At 39.9% G+C, this 20,894-nt stretch overlaps 1 protein-coding gene across 6 annotated transcripts in view; it reads right to left on the bottom strand.

The window, feature by feature from the left end:
- The window catches only part of SIL1 (SIL1 nucleotide exchange factor), a 287,743-nt gene that overhangs the window by 92,261 nt on the left and 174,588 nt on the right, over positions 1–20,894 (bottom strand). For all 6 annotated transcript variants that reach the window (XM_060637836.3, XM_060637835.3, XM_060637834.2 and 3 more), the window contains one exon: positions 5,624–5,744. In XM_060637836.3, coding sequence (XP_060493819.2) covers positions 5,624–5,744 — 121 coding nt within the window. The remainder of the gene's footprint in view (positions 1–5,623; positions 5,745–20,894) is intronic.

The raw sequence follows: 20,894 nt of genomic DNA, 5'->3' as shown, positions 1-20,894 counted from the left end.
CAACCTGACAAAGGAATGGATTTGAAATATCAAGGACTAGAAGCAAAGCCAACCGTGTTCCACAGTCAGCCTCTAAGGAGAGGGAGGAAAGGAACCAATGTGGATGTAATCTCAGGAACCTGGCAAAGACTAGAGTGGCATCCTCCCAAAACCCCCTGGAGCTGATCGAAGCCACAACCATTCTTCTTAATTGGAGAGGAGGCATTCATGGGTTGGGGGGTGGACTTTACCACCAACAATGATTTTAGGTCAGTGAACAGAGAGATCAGACCAAGAGTGACATGGACAAAGGGAAGTGTGGAATGTAGTGTCTGTGCTTGACAAGACGGTTGCGGGGAGAGGGGTTAAGGATAACCCAGGAGATTACAGAGATGAGGAAGTAAGGGGTTACTGGACTACTCTGGGCAAGATAAGCACATCAGTCTAACAGTCAAGATCCTAACAGACCTCAGCTCTCATTAAAGGCATGTGCTTAGGGCTTTGCTCATTTCTCATTTCATCTTTGATTCATCTTAGAAACCCCCTAGAACTCTGAGAAAAACACTTGCCTTCTCTAAACCTCAATCCTCATAAACTAATAATCGCTAATAACTCCCATTTACTGAGCACTTAAGCATGTGTCAGTCACTGTTTTAATCCTTTAGAAGTAATATTTCATTCAAATGATTACCACAATCCTACAAGGTAGAGAAGAGAATCCCTCTCCCAGAAAAGCATCACCCACTGCCAGCAGCATGTAGATGCCACTGCCCTGCTCTTTACCCCTAAGAGAGAGCTAAGTATTTAGGGGCACAGCTTGAACAGATTATCACCTCCCTCCTCTAATACTTGGTCTGGACAAATCCCATCATGTCTCATATCTCCATTTATTGCCTTAAATGCCACTCTTCCAGGCCACTCACCATCACTCATTTTAGCCCCTACTACACACACACAAGTGTGCACATGTGTGTCTGCACACACAGACAGAAAACCATCTTCAGCTGGTATTTTCACTTCATTCTTCACCGAGAAAAATAGATGTTATCATCAAGAACTCCTTCATATTCCCCTCATGAGCTCTATACACTAACCTGCACCAAATCTAGATTCTCTGCTTTCCCTTCTAAGACCATGAATGACAGTGAACCTGCTCCTATTAAACCTAAGTTCCAGATCCCACTTTCCTTTGCAAAAGCTTTAACCCCCATCATTATACTGTTCCCTCCTGTCTGCATCATCAATTTCTCCCTTTGGTTGGATTATTCCCTTGAGTATATGAATACTCTTCTGACTAATTATGATCTCTAATTATCAAACCATTCCCCTGATCTCCTTCAGAGTAAAACTTTATGAACAAATAGTCTTAACTCACTCTTCTCATCTTCATGACTGCTATTTACACTGCCATTTGCTCTAATCCAGATCCCTTTACCGTTCCCTACTAATACTTCTCATCAAAATTACTAATAATTAACAACTGGATCCAATGGACTCTTCACTAATGTCATGTTCCTCAACCACTCAGCATCATTTACATAGTTCACCTCTCCCTCCTTGAAACACTCTTCTTTCTGGCTTCTTGTTACCACATTCTTATGTTTCTTCCCCTTCCTCTCTCCTTCCCTAACTCTTGTGCTGGTTCCTCATCTCCTACCTGAACCCTATATACTGGAATGCCTTGGAGTTCAATCCTAGACAATCTTCTCTACCTCTGCACTCTCCCCTAGTTCTTTATCCATTAGGCAATGATGCCCAAACTTACATCTTTGACCCAATCCTCTCCCCTGAGTGACAGCCAGACTCTTGTATAACTAACTGATAAATCTTAGATCTGGGATGTTTATCAGGCACCTCAAACTTATTACAGCTAAAACATGGGTCTTGATGTTTCTCCCCATAAATCTGTTCCTCTCCCAATCTTTTCTATTTCAATAAACGGTACTTCTGAGCACCTAGTTGTGTCAAATCACAAAATGAGGCTTTATCTCAGATTCCACCACACCACCTTCCATCAACCCCTAAATCTAAATCTAAAGCAAGTCCTATTGGCACTACCCTCAAATTAAATCTCCAAACCCATCTGCTCTCCATCATGACACTCTAGACTCATTCACCAGTATGTCTACCTGATCTTCAGAAATGACATCCTAATTGTCTCTGTAATTCTTTTGTCCACTCTGAATCTATCCCCCATACACACAGCAAGTAGAGTGATCTTGCCAAAATTACATTAAACCACTCTCCCACACCAAATCCTCCACTGGCTTCCTATCACAATTCTAGTTAAATGAAGACTAGTCAACATGCATCTCAAAACTCCACATGATCTGGCTCCTCTTATCTCTCCCAAATCATCTATTAGTCTTCTTCCTTCGCCTACTCTCTAGTCACCCTAATCACTTTCTCGTTTCTCAACTTGATAAAGTCTTTCCTTGACAAAGCTAGGGACTCTTCTTGTTGCCTCTGCCTGAGATCCTCTAACCTTAAATGTATAAAATTAACTCTTTGTATGACTAAATCCCCATCATTCTTCAGGTCTAAGCTCAAGTATCACTTTAATGAGGTCTTCCAAACCATCCTATCTAAACTGGCCTTCCCAAGGGACTGACTGGTTTATTTCTTCCCTACTATTTACCACTATCTGTAATTACTTTATGTGCCTTTTTATTTTTCAGTTTATCTTCCTGCCATGTCCATAAGGCTGGTATCCTGTTTTGTTTAGTACTATATCTCCAATACCTAGCACATAGGCACTCAATAAGTCTTTTGTGAAATGAATGAATGGAGCAAGGAAATGGCCCTGTCTTTGGGCCACACCCTTAACTACAATGTCATACTGTACCATGGTAGATACTCAACCCAAGATGGGACAACCTGGATATACTCTGTCGGTCATCACTACAAAGAAGACAGTTGCTCCAGGGCAAAAAAAGAGATACAATGTTGAGATACTGACATGGGATATGGACTAAAACCAGGGGAGATAACAATGCCTAACACATAAATAGCAAGAGAACACCCTGCTGCTAGGAACCAAATATACCATGAAGTCTGGCAGTGCCAAGAGAGGCCTCTGAAAGAAGTCAGAGTCAATGCCTTGTCCCAGGCTTTACAGTCCAGAGGCATTACAGCTCTAGGTAGCAGGATGTCTAGTCACACAGCCAGTAGGACTAGTGGAGAGATTGCCATGGATTAGTCTGAAAGGACTATCCCCATCTTTCCTTAGCCAGTGATACCTAAAACTCTGTGATCACCAATCTCTTTGACAATCTGATGGAAACCTGTGGGTGTTGTCCATCTTGTTCCCCAAATCAGAATAACGAGATATGCAAAATACTGTACCAACTGCAGAAATTAGCCCTGCACTTTGGCTTCTGTTCCCGTTCTAGTACCTAAGAGCCAGGAAGACACTGTGAAATGAATCAGGAGGAGCCTGAGGTGAGGTCCACCACAGGAAGAAGTCACCACCAAAGGCAGCCAGAGACTCACTGAGCTCAAGCAGTGAAACCTACACCACCTTGTCAATGCCTTTGGGTTGCTGTTCAGACAGATTTGCCACTAGTAACAAATGCTGAGAAGGAAGAGGGTATGTCCAATATACCCTGGACACCACTCCAGAGCAGAACCCTCAGAAACATTTCAAAGGAGAAAAGTAAAGAGGGAAGAGAGAGGACAAATAACTCTCTTTTATGGTGCATCTATTACAGACCACATGAATGACTCTGCTTTCTATTCTAAAAAGACAGGAGCAACTGATAAAGCATTAAGTGTTCCCAGTAAAGACCTACGATCAGATACTGGAAAAATAACTTCCCACAGTATTAAAACCAACAAACAAAATATTCCAAATTAGTCAAGATCCTAATTCAATATCCTTAAACCAAGAATAAAGTCAGCTTTTTATTTAGAAAATGAGACTTGGCATAGATGTGAGGAAAGGCTTCCTGAAGTTCTCTGACACACTGAAATATGTGCATATATGTGTGCTAGGGAGAGAGGGGGGTTGGCAGGGGTTACAACAATGAAATTTGATTATTTGATGGCTGTGAGAAATGAATTATCATATGGCCTTCAGATATAGGCCTATCAAGAGAGATGGGGGGGAAATAAAGATCCTTCTCAGTTTGGAGTGACAGTTAAGAGGTCAAATATCTTTCTTCTTTTTTTAAGTTTATTTATTTTGAGTGAGGGGGGAGAAAGACAGAATCCCAAGCAGGCTCTGCATCGGCAGTGTGGAGCCCGACACGGGGCTGGATCCCATAAACTGTGAGATCATGAGCAGAGCCAAAACCGAGAGTCGAATGCTCAAACAACTGGGCCACCCCTGAGGACAAATATTTTCATATATTATTACAATGTAATCAAATTTTTTAACAGTAAAAACTGCCTAAATTGGAACAGGCTGCTCTGTGGGATTGTGGGTGCCACATAACCGAAAGTGCATATGGACAGGCTAAATAACCTTTTGTTGAGTACATCAAGGAAAACACTCAGGTAAATACTCAGTCTCTAAACTCCCTTTCTACCTTATATCTAACTGCAAAATATTGTTAAAATAATGAAAATTCAAGGATTAACATTAGCCTTGCTCAATCCATTATTTGTTATCAATACTTACATGTATTAGAACAGGGGCAGCAAACTCCATTATGACCCCATAATATTTTAGGCTTTGTGGGCCTTACTGACAGCAACTGTCCCAACTACTCAACCCTGCCGGATTAGCAGAAAAGTGGCCATAGATCATACATAAATGAATAAGCACAGCTGTGTTCCAATAAAACTTTACTTATGGACATTAAAATCTCTAAGTGTCATGAAATATCATTCTTTTACTTTTCCATCCATTAAAAAATGATAAAAACAACTTACCCTGTAGGCTGTACAAAGACATGTAGCAGTACCAATATGGCCCACAGATCACAATTTGCTGTCCCTGTCTTAGAAACCTCATAACTGGTATTTATAACTGTTGAAATTACCCAATTCTAGCAGCCCCTGTTAACCCCATGCTTCCTCCTCCTTCCTCATGTAAAAAAGAACATGCAAATAAAACTTGTTATTTCAAGGCAAAGAACAGAAAAACAGGGACAAATTGTCCTAAATCAAATAATCTTATCTGGTTATTAAAAGTAAGGCAAACTCTTAACATTGGAGAACTTTTATACTATAAGAAAGCCTGTTTTAATACGGACTAACAAGAGGAAAAGTTAGTCTGAATTAAAGACTTTAAAATGCAATTTTATTGTTCACCAAGGAAGTATTACTGCAAAGCAGAAGGCCTAACAGGACTGTTTTAATGAATAGATGACTCATCTGTAATCAGCGCATTAATTGTTGGGATTCAAATGGGTGCTCTTAAAGTACTGGGAAAAATAGCTTCATTTTTAAAGCAGGTTAAGCATTCCCCCTACAGCCTTTTCTGAAGTATCAATTTGCTTTGCAAACTATTTCTTTCCAAAGATCTACAAGTAAACTTCCACAAAACCCTGACAGATTTATCACAAATTCTACGCTACGAAATTTCAAAATTTTTTAAAAGCCACATGAATTTGGGTAAGAAACATTACATTGTCATTACTTTCACAGTATTACAAAATCAGTGCTGTCCGCCTCCCAGTCCCTAGGGTTGTTACCATACCTTTTGCCTTTTTTCAATGCTTTCAAATTACTTTGGAACTTGTCCTCTTCTTGGAGTTTCACTTCTCTTGCCCCAGTCTGGAGATTCAGCCGTACATGGGATCCTACAGGGACAGCCTGACCTAAAAACCAAGAACAAAGAGGGCTCGTAAGGTATATGGTCCTTGAAGGGACACTGCAATGGAAAGGCTGGGTAACAAGCCAACAGGATTTATTAATTCATGAAGACCAGACCCTGCTGTGTTCCATTACCTGAATCCATCCATCTAGCACACATATACCACACACATATCAAATTAAGGTAATGAGGCAAATGGGCAAGGGCTTCTATACTTCAAAGCAAAGACCAAAAACCCCAGTTAGAACCTACATCTTTAAGCTAATCTGTTTTCTTTAAACTGAGCTATAATAAGCCTTTTTGTTATGGGCAGGTGAATGGTAAATACCTAGTCACCCTTAAGGATATGGCCACATACTGCATCTTCCAAGACATCCTCCTTACCTCTCCCCTGACAGTCCCAGAAAACTCCAGAGAGCTTGCTGTTCCAGCAAGCTTACACCTCACCATCCTGCTCTCTTTATAATCAGGCTCCTTCTATAAGGCTCTCTCCTTGATGAGCACAGGGACTATATCTCCTATTTTATTTCCCAAGACCCTAGGCCAAGGCTTCATTGGAAGGCAGGAAGACAGAGCAAGTCAAGGAGGTAAGGACTGGAATCAAAAGAAACTAAAAACCTATGCCCACCCATCTCAGGAGAGTTGATCAACTACCTGAAAAAACAATATGAATGGACGGGCTACTCATACACATTGTACAAAATTACTCAAAGATAGGTGAAAAGGAGATAAAGGCACTACAAAAAAGAGAACTACAGGCCAATATCTGATGGACACAAACGCAAACATTTTTTGTTTTGTTTTAAAGGTGGAGTTCAGGAATCTACATTCAAAAAAAATTTTTTTTAGACAGAGTGAGAGTGAGAACACGCTAGCAGGGGAGAGGGGCAAAAGAAGAGAGAGAAAGAATCATAAGCAGGCTCCACACTCAGTGTGGAGTCTGACACAAGGCTCAATCCCACAACCCTGGGATCATGACCAGAGCTGAAATCAAGTTGGATGCTCAACCTACTGAGCCACCCAGGCACCCCCAAAAATTTTTCACAAAATATTAGCAAACCAAATCCAACAATTTTTTTTAATTTTTTTAAAGTTTATTTATTTATTTTGAGAGAGAGAGAGAGAGAGAGAGAGAGAGAGAGAGAGAGAGAGAAGATAGAGCTGTCAGCACAGAGCCTGATGCAGGGCTAGAACCCATGAACCATGAGACCATGACCAGAGCCAAAATCAAGAGTCAGACGCTTAAATGACTGAGCCACCGAGGCACCACGAAATCCAACAATACATTAAAAAAATCATTCACCATGATCAAGTGTGATTTATTCCTGGGATACAAGGGTGATTTCATATTTGCAAATCAATCAACATGATATGTCACATCAACAAAAGAAAGCATAAAAACCATATGCTCATTTAAGAGATGCAAAAAAACCTTGACAAAGCAAAACATCCATTCATGATAAAAACACTCAACAAAGTAGGTTTAGGAGAACATACCTTAGCATTATAAATGCCATCTATGAAAAACCCATAGAGAGCATCATACTCAATGGGAAAAACCTGAGAGCTTTTCTCCTAAGATCAGGAACAAGACAAGAATATCCACTCTTGCCACTTTTATTCAACATTGTACTGGAAGTCCGAGCCACAGCAATTAGATAAGAAAAAGAAAAAAAAGGCATCCAAATCAGTAAGGAAGAAGTAAAATTTCTATTTGCAGATGACATGATACTATATACAGAAAACCCTAAAGACTACACCAAAAAATGACTAGAAATGATAAACGAATTCAGTAAAATCATAGGATACAAAATCAATATATAGAAATCTGATGTATTTCTATACTAATACTATATATTAGTATATATACTATATACTAATAATGAAGTAGCAGAAAGAGAAATTAAGAAAACATTCCCATTCACAATTATACAAAAAATAATAAAAATATCTAGGAATAAATTTAACCAAGGAGGTGAAAGACCTATACTCTAAGAACTGTAATACATAAATGCAAAGATACTCCATGGTCATGGATTGTGAGAACAAATATTATTAAACTGCATACTACTCAAAGCAATTTACACATTTACTACAATCCCTAACAAAACACCAACAGTATTTTTCACAGAACTACAATAAATAATCCTAAAATTTGTATGGAACCACAAAGACTCCAAATAGCCAAGGCAATCCTGAAAAATAAGAACAAAACTGGATGTATCATAATACCAGATTTCAATATCTACTACAAAACTGTAGTAATCGAAACAGTACAGTACCAGCACAAAATAAGACACATAGATTAATGGAATAGAATAGTGAGTTCAGAGATAAACCTACAATTACATGTTCAATTAATCTACAACAAAGGAGGAAAAAAAATGCAATGGCAAAAAAAAAAAAAAAAGCCTCTTCAACAAAAGGTGATGTGAATACTGGACAGCTACAAGTAAGAGAATGAAACTGGACACTTTCTTACACCATACACAGAAATAAATTCAAAATGAATTAAGGACCTAAGTGTGAGACCTGAAACCATAAAAATCCTAGAAGAAAGCACAGGCAGCAATTTTCTGACATCAACTATAGCAACATTTTTCTAGATATGTCTCCTGAGGCAAGGGAAACAGAAGTAAATTATTGGGATTACATCAAAATAAAAAGCTTCTGCACAATGAAGGAAACCATCAACAAAACAAAATGACAACCTACTGAATGGGAGAAGGTATCTGCAAGTGATACATCTGATAAGAGGTTAGTATTCAAAATATATAAAGATCTTATACAACCCAACACCAAAAAACCAATCCAATTGAAAAATGGGCAGAAGACATGAACAGACATTTCACAAAAGAAGACATACAGACGGCCAAAAGACTCATGAAAAGATGCTCAACATCACTCATCATCAGGAAAATGCAAATCAAAACCACAATGAGAGATCACCTCACACCTGTCAAAATGGCTAAATCAAAAACACAAGAAACAACTATTGGTAAGGATACGGAGAAAAATGCACCTCATACACTACTAGTGGAAATGCAAAGCGGTAACCCCTGCACCAAGAGAAAACAGTACGGAAGTTTCTCAAAAATTAACAATAGAATTACCATATAATACAAAAAGTCCACTATTGGGTATTTCCACAAAGAATACAAAAACCCTAATTTGAAAAGACATATGCATCCCTATGTTTACTGCAGCATTATTTACAATAGCCAAAATATGAAAATAATCTGAGTGTCTACCAACAGATGAATGGATAAAAAAGATGCGGTATAGAGGCACTTGGGTGGCTCAGTAAGTTAAGCGTCTGACTTCAGTTCAGATCATGATGTCACAGTTTGTGAGTTCGAGCCCGGCATCAGGCTCCCTGCTAACCACGAGGAGACTGCTTGGGATTCCCTCTTTCCCTCTCTCTCTGCCCCTCCCCCACTCATTCTCCCTCTCTCCTTCTCTCCCACCCCTCAAAGATAAACATGAAAAAAAAAAACTTTAAAAAATGTGGTGTATATATACAATAGAATATTACTAAGATACAGAAAAGAATGAAATCTTTCGATTTGCAACAACATGGATGGATCTAGAGGGTATAACACTAGGTGAAATAAAGCAGTCAGAGAAAGACAAATACCATAGGCTTTTACTCATATGTGCAACTTAAGAAAAAAAACAAGCAGAAGACCAAAAAACAGACTCTGACAACAAACTCAGGGTTACCAGAGGGGGTTGGGTGGGATGATGGGCAAAATATGTGAAAGGGATTAAGAGTACACTTATCATGATGAGCACTGAGTAAATATATAGAATTGCTGAATCACTATATTGTATACCTCAGAGTAATATAACACTGTATATTATTTATGCTGGAAATACGAATTTTTTAAAAGGTTGGTTAAAAATAAAGTGTGCAAGATCACATACTACATGTGGAATGTTACATTTATCCATTCATTCATACAACTGACATTTACCAAGCAGCTACTATCTCCCAGGCCACTATGGTAGATTCTAAAATTACAAAAAGGAATATTAATGGCCACAGGGATAGAAAATTTTAGGGAAAGCATTCTTCAAGATACTGGAAACCTAGAAGAAATGGTGCTCTGACACCTCAACTTCGACTCTCCTTTCTCCTGGCAGATGATGGCATGGCCTTGCTGATGCTGAATTTGATTCAACGATCCAAAAAGGATGACAATCTAAAAAAATTCCTTTAAGGGAAGCATATAGAACAAGTTCTTTCAGAATGATCAGGTAAACCTGAAGTATAAAAGGCTAATGATATAGCAAGAATTCAAGTTTTCTCCATTCTGGCAGAACCACAGTGAACTCCACCAACCACTGTGCTTCCATCAGATAACGAAGGAGCCAGGGAAACACCATGCCAAGACATTCTGTTCTATTCCTGCTGCCCCACTTCAATAGGAGTTTCTGTATATTTGTTTAAAAAAATTAATGGGAACTTAAGTACATGAGTGTATGCGCATAATGATTTCTTGCTAACCTTAAAACCATCCAAAATGCTTCAAGGTTAAAACAAATATATCCAAAGTAGAGTGGGGAAAACTTTCTCTGGGGAGGCTTCTTGAATAAGGTTAAACCGGGGGTTAAACGAGGCAAAAAGTGAGACCCAGACTGGGAAAACAGGGAATCCAAAATAGATGGAGCTGTGTGTGCAAAGACTCAGACACACAAACTGACAGGCTACATTCAGGAGGCCAGGAACAAAAGAAGCAGGGAGGATTGAAAAGGCTGTGAAGGCAGCCAAAGAGAAGATGAGGCCAGTTAGTGGCAAGAACAACAAGGAACTAGCAACTTCTATCCTATTCCTACGATCATGGGGTATGAAATAACTTTGTAGCATTAATCTCTGAATGTTTGGAGGGGAGAGGGTGTCTCACCTGGAGAAATTCCAAAATGATGAAACAACAGAAAATCTTCCTGGGCAGAAGGTTAAAGCAGATCATCCTTGATAATCCCTTTACATCACCATCCCCCATACCCATTGTGTCTCCAAAACCTAGTGATTTTTCCTGCTGACTGTTTCTTTTTTTGAGAGAGAGAGAAAGAGGGGGAGAGAGGATCCCAAGTGGGCTATGAGCTGACAGCACAGAGCCCAATATGAGGCTCGAACTCATGGACCATGAGATCACAACCTAAGCCAAAGTCAGATGCTCAACCAACTGAGCCACCCAGGCATCCCTCCTGCTGTCTCTTCATGCTGTCCTCCTCACCACTGCTCTTGTCCAAACCATCACCATCTCTCTTCAGGACATTGCCATAGTGTTCCAGCTGCCCTTCCCTATCTACTCTTAGCTCCCAGTCCAACTGTTCTTTACAAAGAATGGTATTTTTTCCCCCAAATACAAATCTATGTCACTCCCCTGCTTCAAACCTTTTAATGGCCTACTACTCTCCAAAGAAAGATGAAAGTCTTCACACTGCTCAATGAGGCCGTCTGGTATCTAGCTCCTGCCTGCCTCTTCTGTCTCATCCACTCCTCCTTCTTGAGGCCACGCTGACCCTTTTCCATTCCATGAAAAAAACCATGTTCATTCCTACCATGAGGCCATTCCACTTGCTGTTTGCTTTGCTCTTTCCAACCCCAGCCTCCATCTCCTGATCTTTCCAATCTCAGCTAACAGTCACTTCCTCTGAGAGGCATCCTCTATTTCCCCAAACCAGATCTGGCTGCTCCCTAAATTCTTTCACAGTACCATGAAACTTTTCTTTATAGCAATTACCACAACTAGTGATTATAGTTTAGTTTAGTTTTTTTATTCATCTGGTAAATATAAACAGTCCCCATTTTATCCCCAGGGCCTATCATATGGCCTAGTATTAAATCCTCAATAATTAAAATTAGAAATTAAAAAGAGAAAATCCTAGCTGATCTAGACGTGAATGGAAAGGCCAACAAAGATTTTCAGTAGGGCAAGTAGATTCCTAATAATTAGTCATGTTAATCTTTTTTTTTAGTAGTAGTAGTAATGCTAGTAATAATAATAAAAATAGTAACAGTAGCATTTTCAATTTTCAGACTTTTGATCAAAATTAGAAATGAACAAGAAAAAAAGAACATGACTAAATGTTTCAAAACATAACAGGTTATATATACTATGTTAAGGTGGCCAAAGAATAGACTAGAATCTTGTGTGAACCAATTTATTTTATTTGGGGAAAATTCCAAAATTACTCCCTTCACATAAGCCACCACAGGGGGCAAGAACAACCACAATAGCATTAACTTAAAATACAGGTTATGCTCATTTAAGATACACAAAACCAGCAATGGCAGCAACAGTGGCAGAGGCAGCAGAAAATCAGAGTATTTTAAATGTTTCCACCCCCCTGGGAAAAAGGCCAAGTTAGAGTGCAATCTGACCTGCATCATTTTAGGGCCTCTACAAAGGGACCAGGACACTCAGAAAGAGTAGAGGCAAAAAGTTACAAGATACACCCAGGTAAAGAGTCAGGGATTGAAATGTGGAGAGCAAGGGGACTGGCCAAAAATACCATATGGATCCTGAAAGGCCAACAAGCCTGCCAAGCCTACAGTGTCTATTTCCCTACCACTGGCTCTCTGGGGACAAACCGCAGCCTGAAGAAACTGTATCAAGAAGAAACTCTGTCCAAATTAAGTAACGCCATATCACACTTGAATTTTGACTCTCACTGGGAATCTGTCACTGACTTTAATCACAAACCAAGACCCAGATAACAACTCCTGCTTTTCCAAGGGTGGAAAATCTATAGTAGATTGCATTATTGTTACCAATTTTCTTCCTTCTTGCCTGTATCCACACCCTGTATCATGTGACCTTGCAGTCCCTCCTACTAGTGGTTGAGTTTCCCACCCCGTGACTTTGAAGGCTGTTTATGACGTGCTTTGGCCAAGGGGATGTTAGCAAATGTGCCACAGAGATTTGAAATGTGCTTATATGTTTTTCCTGTCTCTTGGAATTCTACCATCATCAGGAGAAATGTTCGCTAGCATTCTGAACCGAAAAACATGAGAGACCCATGGAGCAAATCTGGACCCAAATTGTAGACCAAAGCTAAGCCCAGCTCAATGTAGCCACGGTCAACCAGGTCTAGCTGATCTGTAGAAACTTGAGCAAGAATACAAAACTGGATTTCTTTCCTAGTTTTTTACTCTCAACTACATTTAAACTTACACAAAAGCTGCAAAAAGAATCATTTCCATACATTGCTCACACGGCCTTTCTCAATATTAATATGTTACACAGTCAGAGACAATTATCAGAACTGGGAAATTAGTAACATTAACCAAACTGTAAAGATCCTTCTTCAAGCCTTACCAGTGTTTCCACTATGTCCTTTTTTGTTCCAGGATCCTATATGGCCTTTGGTTGTTATTTCTCCCTAGTTTCCTATCGTCTGCAACAATTGTTCAACCTTTCCGTGTCTTTCATGCTCCTGACACCATCAAGGAATACTGATCAGTTTTTCAGGACTGTCTGGTGTCTTCTCATGATTAAACTGAGGTCATGCATCCTTGACAGAATCACCAAAGAAATGATGCAATGTTCTTCCTAGCACATCATATCACAAAGTGTATGGTGTTAATATGTCTTATGACTGTTAATGTTGGCCTTGATCAACTAATAAAAGTAGTATCTACTGAGCTTTTCCACTATAGTAAACAAAAATCATAGCAAACTACCAAACTGAGAAAAATAGCTTGGCAGTTTTTCAACAACTTAAACAAAGAGTTACTATATGAACCCAGCAACTCCACATCTAGGTATATACACAAGAAAACTTAAAAGCATATGTTCACCAAAAACTTGTACATGAATGCTCATTGCAGCATTATTTATAATTGCTACAATGTAGAAACAACACAAATGTTCACCAACTGATGAATGAATAAAGAAAATGTGGTATATACAAATAGTGGAATACTCAAGAAATGAAATACTGACATATACAACGTGGATTAACCTAGAACACATTATGCTAAGTTAAAGAAGACAGATATAAAGCGTCACATATCATACAGTTCTTTTTAAATGAAATTCCAGAATAGGCCAATCAAAAAACACAGATTATTGGTTGTCAGGAGCCAGGGGGAGGAAGGAAAGGGAAATGACTGCTAATGGAAACGGGGTTTCTTTCTGGGTGATGAAAATGTTCTGGAATTAGACAGTGGTGATGGTTGCACAGTACTGTGTATATACTAAAACCCATTGAATTGCTTTAAAAAAATTATAAGGGAAATACTTTGAGATTATACAAATCCCTTTTCTCCTCAAACCACACCATTAGGGGAATCCTTCTGCAACAATTACCACTCTGGTGACAGTCTAATGGCAATTTTCTACTTCCCTCCTTCCTTATACCTTAATTGAAATTTCAAGTACAGTAAGAAGTATGGCATAATGAATACATATATCTACATCACTTAGACTTCACTGTTTCTTTTTGCCAGATTTGCTTAAACTTTTTGTACTATGCAATGTTGCAAACAGAAACATCACACACAAAAAAAGAAATATTACAATATGTTCAGTATGCATCTCTAAAAAAATATAAAGAAAATTTGCTACAAATAAAATAGCGAGAGGGAGAAGAAACAAAGCAAAGAAAAAGAAGGAAAAGAAAAAGAAAAAGAAAGAAAGAAAAAGCAACTTCCTTACAAGGAAAAACTGTCAGTCCTCCATCTATTTAAGTATTTACTTAGACCAGTATGGTCTTGTGGATATTTTATTCTGTGAGTTGTAATTCAATTCTATATTATTTATTTTGTTGCCCAGTTATTTCAGCTTGGCCAATTAGCAATTCTTTCAGGTTGGCTCTTGTATTCCTTAAACAAGTTCCTTTCCCCCATCATTTTCTCTTTCAACTATTTCCTTACTTTCTGGTTTCAGAAGATGTCCCGAGTTCATCTTGTCTTTTCCTTCCCCTCCCCTAGAATCAACTACTTCTCAAGGAACCCTTGTTTCTTTTACTGAAGAGTAGTATTTAGAAACCAAGATCTGGGTCATAGGTATGCTCATTACAACTAAGGTTATCATAGCTTTTAGACCCTGTCAATGGAAAGAACTAAGAAATTTGTGTATGTGTATACATTTATATATATGCTCATATACACATCCCTATTTCTTTGTCTATGTGTATATTTATTAAAAACTTCAAGTTTATAATGACATCTCACATTTCAATCTAACACCACAGAGTTCATTTGTCTTCTCCCTTTCCTTACTTGTAACTTCTTTCTCCAACAGAGAGAAACTTGGCTCTTACTATCTGCAATGTATTTACTGTTCAATTCTAACATAAATATACTTTCAAAATTGCTAGCCCATGCCCCTATGAGAAACACATTTACCCAACTAGATTACAGTATTTATGTGAGTTCTTTTACCTATGACTTTACAGTATCTACTCAAGAGATCTTTTCACGAAGTCACTTAGGTTATTTCCTTTCTTCCTCACCCACTGTAATGTGATTATGTTATTAACGTGTAATACTTGGTTCACTTGTTTGTGTCTGTATTCTGTTTTGTGGTTCCCACTCATTCACACACTGGATGGTTTAATTGTTTATTTGGGGCATCCAAAGGATATGTGAACTATTTCTAGAGTTCTAAGACAGACCTATACAAAAAGAAATTATTGTTGTTTTAAGCCAAGTTTTGCGGTGGTTTGTTTACTGTGACAATTCATTCCAATGGTCCTGAAACAAGGAATTTAAAAGCGTCCAATACAATGAACAGTTCTTTTTTTTTCCCCTGAAATTACATAGTTTTTACCTTTTTAGCGTTTAAATGCCCCTTTATAAAATGAGCAAATGATTATGATGGATGATAGTCGGTTGTTTCATGTTAAGCCTCTTAGCAAAGTAAAGAAGCTGGCCTTCATGTCTAAAATTTGTTTTTTAAAAAAATTTTTAATGCTTATTTATTTCGGAGAGAAAGGGAGAGAGTGACACACACACACAGAGCACAGTGCAGGAGGGGCAGACAGGAGACACAGAATCTGAAGCAGGCTCCAGGCTCCGAGCAGTCAGCATAGAGCCCCACACGGGGTTTGAATCCACAAACCATGAAATCATGACCCAAGCCGAAGTCAGACACTTAACCAACTGAGCCACCCAGACACCTCCTCAAAAATTTGCTTTTAGGGGCGCCTGGGTGGCGCAGTCGGTTAAGCGTCCGACTTCAGCCAGGTCACGATCTCGCGGTCTGTGAGTTCGAGCCCCGCGTCAGGCTCTGGGCTGATGGCTCGGAGCCTGGAGCCTGTTTCCGATTCTGTGTCTCCCTCTCTCTCTGCCCCTCCCCCGTTCATGCTCTGTCTCTCTCTGTCCCAAAAATAAATAAAAAACGTTGGAAAAAAAAAAAATTTGCTTTTAAACTTTTTCTTATCCATCAAACACCACAGTCTGAAAACTACCCATGTATTCTACCAACCTTCTCTAGGACATTTGAGAATTATTCCCATTATACACTTTAAATTAGTTTATTTTATGGCATATAATTTGTATCTCAATTAAAATGTTTAAAAAATTCATTTTATTGGATAAAGCACTACCTTCTCCTTTTGAATCCCAGAATAGCAATTAGTCTATTAGGTACAGTCCAAGGTGACACCAAATACTTCTAGGGGCCAAGACAGAGAGAGCTAAGCACAGAGCCTACACAGCCCCAGGATACTTGAGTATGGTATGAAGAAGAAAATGTGGGCACCTAGGTGGCTCAGTCGGTTGAGTGTCCCACACTTAACTTCAGTTCAGGTCATGATCCCAGACTTCTCCCCAACTCACACTCTCTCTCTAAAATAAAACTTAAAAAAGAAGAAGAAGAAAATGGACCAAAGAAAGCCTGAGGCCATAAAGGCCTCTTCCTCCACCTGGGCAAGAGGAACCCTGGTAGAAGCACAGGTAACAAACAGTGGACCAAGGGGTAGGAGCCAACAGAAATGTCCACAGGAGGCAGGCAAGTATGAGAGATGAATGAGAAGGGCCATCTACAAAAGACAGTGGTGAGGGCTGAGAAAAATGCTCCCTCTAAAAGCGTCAAACTTTAAAATATAAAAGCCAAACAAATTTTATCTCTAAGTGGAATTCAGCCCACGGCCAATTTGTGACTACTGGAAAAGATCTTTCACCTGACAAATTTTGCATGGTCAGTGTTTGTCCCAACTCATCCCAGTTCCTAGTGATAAGAAACTTGCTCTACCTGGACTCACAGTGATAGGGTCCTCCTTGGCTAGTACCCACAGTGAGGATACCAGGCAGCCTGGTTGCCCTGCTTCAGCAGAGGCAGGGCCAATGCAGATGGATGCCATGGTGCTCTTGTTTCTGCCTTGCCATTAGATGCCTCAGCAGGTACATGGCTTTGGGAAGGGTGAAAAGTATGGGCTGTCCTCTCTAGGCTTGTGCCTGGAAACCTCTCCCTCCACAGACTTCTAGACTCTTTCAAGTCCTACCTGGATGCAATTACAATGCAGGATAATCAAGGGTTATCCTGACACGGCCTGCTCAGATGAGAGCTGGCCATGCAACCATGAGCCCTGGAATTCTGCTACCCACTCAGCTCTGCTTTTGAAGGCTGGGTGAATTTAGCCAAATTCCTTTTTCTTTCTGAATCTTCATGCCCTTCTGTGCCAAATGAAAAGAATCTACTGTGTCTGCTTTCACTAATGTGTTAGATTGTTGTGAAGAACAAATGAGAAAATACTGTGTCAGTGTTCTGAAGAAGTTAAAAGGGCTTCAGGGAACAGCCCCAAAAAGGTAAATGTCAACCAGGATGAAACAAAGACATCTTATTTATCAAGTCCTATGGGTATGTGTCAACAAGAATAAAAATACCAGATTATGCTGAGTTTCTGAGGGGCAAGAACCAATTACTCGTGTCTACAGCTCAGGCTCAACATCAGGCACAGTAGGCTTCCAGAAAGGTCAGTTTGAATGCCAGCCCCCTGCCTTGACCACCCCCAGAATCTAAGAATAGGAGGACTATGGAACAGGAAGCAGTGCCACTCACCTCACTAGGGCCTCCCAGCCCCTAACCAGGGCTGGTCAGAGCTGAGACTTTACAGGCCCAGTTGCCATGACTACGACAGCCCTCTCCTTCTGCTTTTTTATTCAAAACCCCCAAACAAGTCCTGGCAAGATCCCTGCCTCACACAAATGAGCATCTATCCTGTCTCTCAGGCCAAACTTGAACTGAACCACTAACAAAAAAAAAAATGTGCACAAACCTCTCTGGAGTGCTGAACCCTGAACCAATGCTTAATGTTATTTTTTTTTTTAAGGGTAACACAAATAGAAATTTATTTTTTTATGAACAGTGAAACATACAGCAAACCAGTTTGGATTGTAGTTATATCTATGCATTTTTTAAAAGTACATAACAATGAAAAAATGAGAAAAAAATTAAAATATTCTCCAAACTGAATTTTCACTCTTGAGTCACAGAATCCAAGAGAATCCAAGAGTTATCTGGTATGGCTTCCACACAAGAGTGGAAATCCCTCACCTGCATTAAAGCCCCTTAGAACAAGAGACTCCACAGTTTTCCTCAGGGAGCAGCTACCCTGACAGCTCCCACCACCCTCCAGCACTACCCTCCAAAATATCATCTGCTGGGACCTATACACGGTCTCCTTCCCAGTCCAGAAGGAGGACAGACAACAGGTGGTCACCAACCGCTACCTACAGAATTCACAAGAGCAGTGTTCTTCAAGGACTAGCAATGCTACTTAGAAGACTTCCTGTGTTACAGTCAGAGAAGTAGAGGACAAAGGCTCAAAGTAACCATATGGAGGACACAGTCAGTCTCTTTTCATAACTGGCTTTTCAACAAGCATTTACTCAGGGTTAGGCAAGAGCCTGCTCTTTTCTAAGCATCCTTTCTACCACATCTTATTGCACACCCACTGAGGGCCACTTGCTGTGTTGGCCACTTGCTGTGTTGGCCACTGGGAAGAATACCACATGAATAAGACCAACTGCTGCCATTGAGGAGTAGGAAGTAAATGAAGAAACGGGGGTAGTAACATTCCAAGTTCCAAGTCCAGAGAAGACCTTTCAAGCAAGCAAAGAAATGAGCATATTTAGGGTGCTATGAGTAACTCCATTTGAAGCATTTGGAGATCAGCATATAAAACAGGAATACAAGAACCAAGGAGGCTAGTTGAAAAGCAATTGTACTTGTCCCAATCACACTTAATAAAGCCTGAACCAGGGGAACGGGTAGCATGAGAAAGTAGTAAGGAGTAATATTTTGACCACACAAACTAGGAATCCTATCATGGCTGTCCATCTTCCCTCCCATAAAAGCAACAGCCCTTTAATCATGCGCAGCAACTTTCCCACCAGCCCAGGATACCTGTCAGAGACCTCAAATTTAAAGCCAGGGATGGAGTAAAGGAGAACAGTGGTGAGGGGCAGAGGAGTTACTTTTACCCACAGATGCACAATGAGTTTTCCATGTCTGTCTCCTGGGCTGCTGATTGCCTCTGTCCTTCTATTTCTACCTTCAATCTTTACCAAATTCCTCTTTAGCTTAGACAAAAACCCAGTAAGTGAGACTAACAGATATAGCACAGCCTTTTAATCAGAGCACTTGGAATATTGTATCCATGCTGGAAATCAGGTTTTCAATAACGCTGTTGACTGTTACAGTCTACTAATTCCTGTCATTTCTCTCTTTTTAAAGATATACTCCCACCCAACCCCTACTTTCTCAACTGTACAAAATCTTGAATATATTCAGACTTCAGTCTATTCCCATTGAGCACACATGTGTTGGAGGTGAAGAAAGCTCAAGAAAATTCAAAGAGAAAGGGAATCACCAAGAGGCCAAAGGCCTGGCAGTCAGAAATAAATCACAGTACATCCCAACATTTTTTCCAGTCCTCTAAACCCACCTAATAATTATTAAGTCAAATAAAACTGCATCTGTAAAAGTCTCAGTGTAACTGATATTAACCACAAAAGACTGGCAATGAGCTTCACTCAATAATGAGGTGGGGGGAAAATGCCAAGATGGAAATGAAGGAGTTAAACGTACCCATTTCCCAGAGGCAAGGGGCCTTGGCTCTACTACTGCTCATTTTCTGGAGGGGACTCTTGGGGATTCCAGAGTACATTTCCAACCCAGGCACAATTTCATTAGCAGCTCATTAGCAGGAGTGGCAACCATTTCTGACTCAACTTTTTCATAATATTTATTGGTTAATTGACACTTTGAACACAGGTTGACTGAGAACCAAATGAAAGTGCTAAAACCACTCATTAGTCAAATTTAAAACACAAAGATTATATTCTAAACATACCCTTTGTTCTCATTTATTTTCCTCAAACAGAAGTCATAATTTAATAAGGGGGTTAAAAAAGCCTAGTGTGAAGATATTGTACTTTAATATTTAATCCTCTTTCCCACCCCATTAATGCCCAGGGTTCCTGACATCATAATTGGCTCTATTTGTTCTTTTTTACAGCACCTGTTACCTCTAGGGCCAAATGTGGCTCTATGAATTATTTCAAAACAAGTATTGGTGACTCCTGACCTCTACAATTTCCCCAAGGCCTGCTGAAAAAGCCCCTCACCTTGGATGCTCCCTCCAGTGGAAAGAGAAGAAATCCAAGGGTATGAATGGAACAAAATTCCTAGGGCAGAATTTCTCTCTAGATCAGTTCTAAAGGATGGAATTCTTAAATCTCTCCCTTTTGGTGGGGAGGGGAGAGCAGTGGAGGTGGCATGCAAACCTGAATGGGAAATGAGGCAGATGGAAAAATAGAGTGCAGGGAAGGCGGTCAAGGAAACAACTGGTCCGGGGACCCTCCCCTACCATCGTGGGAGGACCTTTAATCGCAGCCAACATGCACAACAAGATGAGGTCACCCGAGACTTATTTCACCTAAGTATAACAGCCATCCCAATTTGTTGCCTCTTAACTTAGTATTTGACATCATCAGTATTAAAAGACCTACTAAGTAGTGCTGTGCTTTGCTTTCTTCACTTCTACTGCTAGGTTCACCAGAAGGAGCTACAAGCCCCTAACATCTAGGTGACCTGGGCAGCTGTCCAGTGCGGTGGTAGAAGGGAGCGGGTGAGCAAGAGGAAGACACAGGTTCCAGTTCCACCACATGATATCTCCTAGAACTTGAGAAAAT

Source organism: Panthera onca, chromosome A1 (genome assembly GCF_046562875.1).
Source record: "Panthera onca isolate mPanOnc1 chromosome A1, mPanOnc1 haplotype 2, whole genome shotgun sequence".
Classification (NCBI taxonomy): domain Eukaryota; kingdom Metazoa; phylum Chordata; class Mammalia; order Carnivora; family Felidae; genus Panthera; species Panthera onca.
Note: the sequence above shows the minus strand (reverse complement) of the source record. Positions and strands in the feature narration are given on the sequence as shown.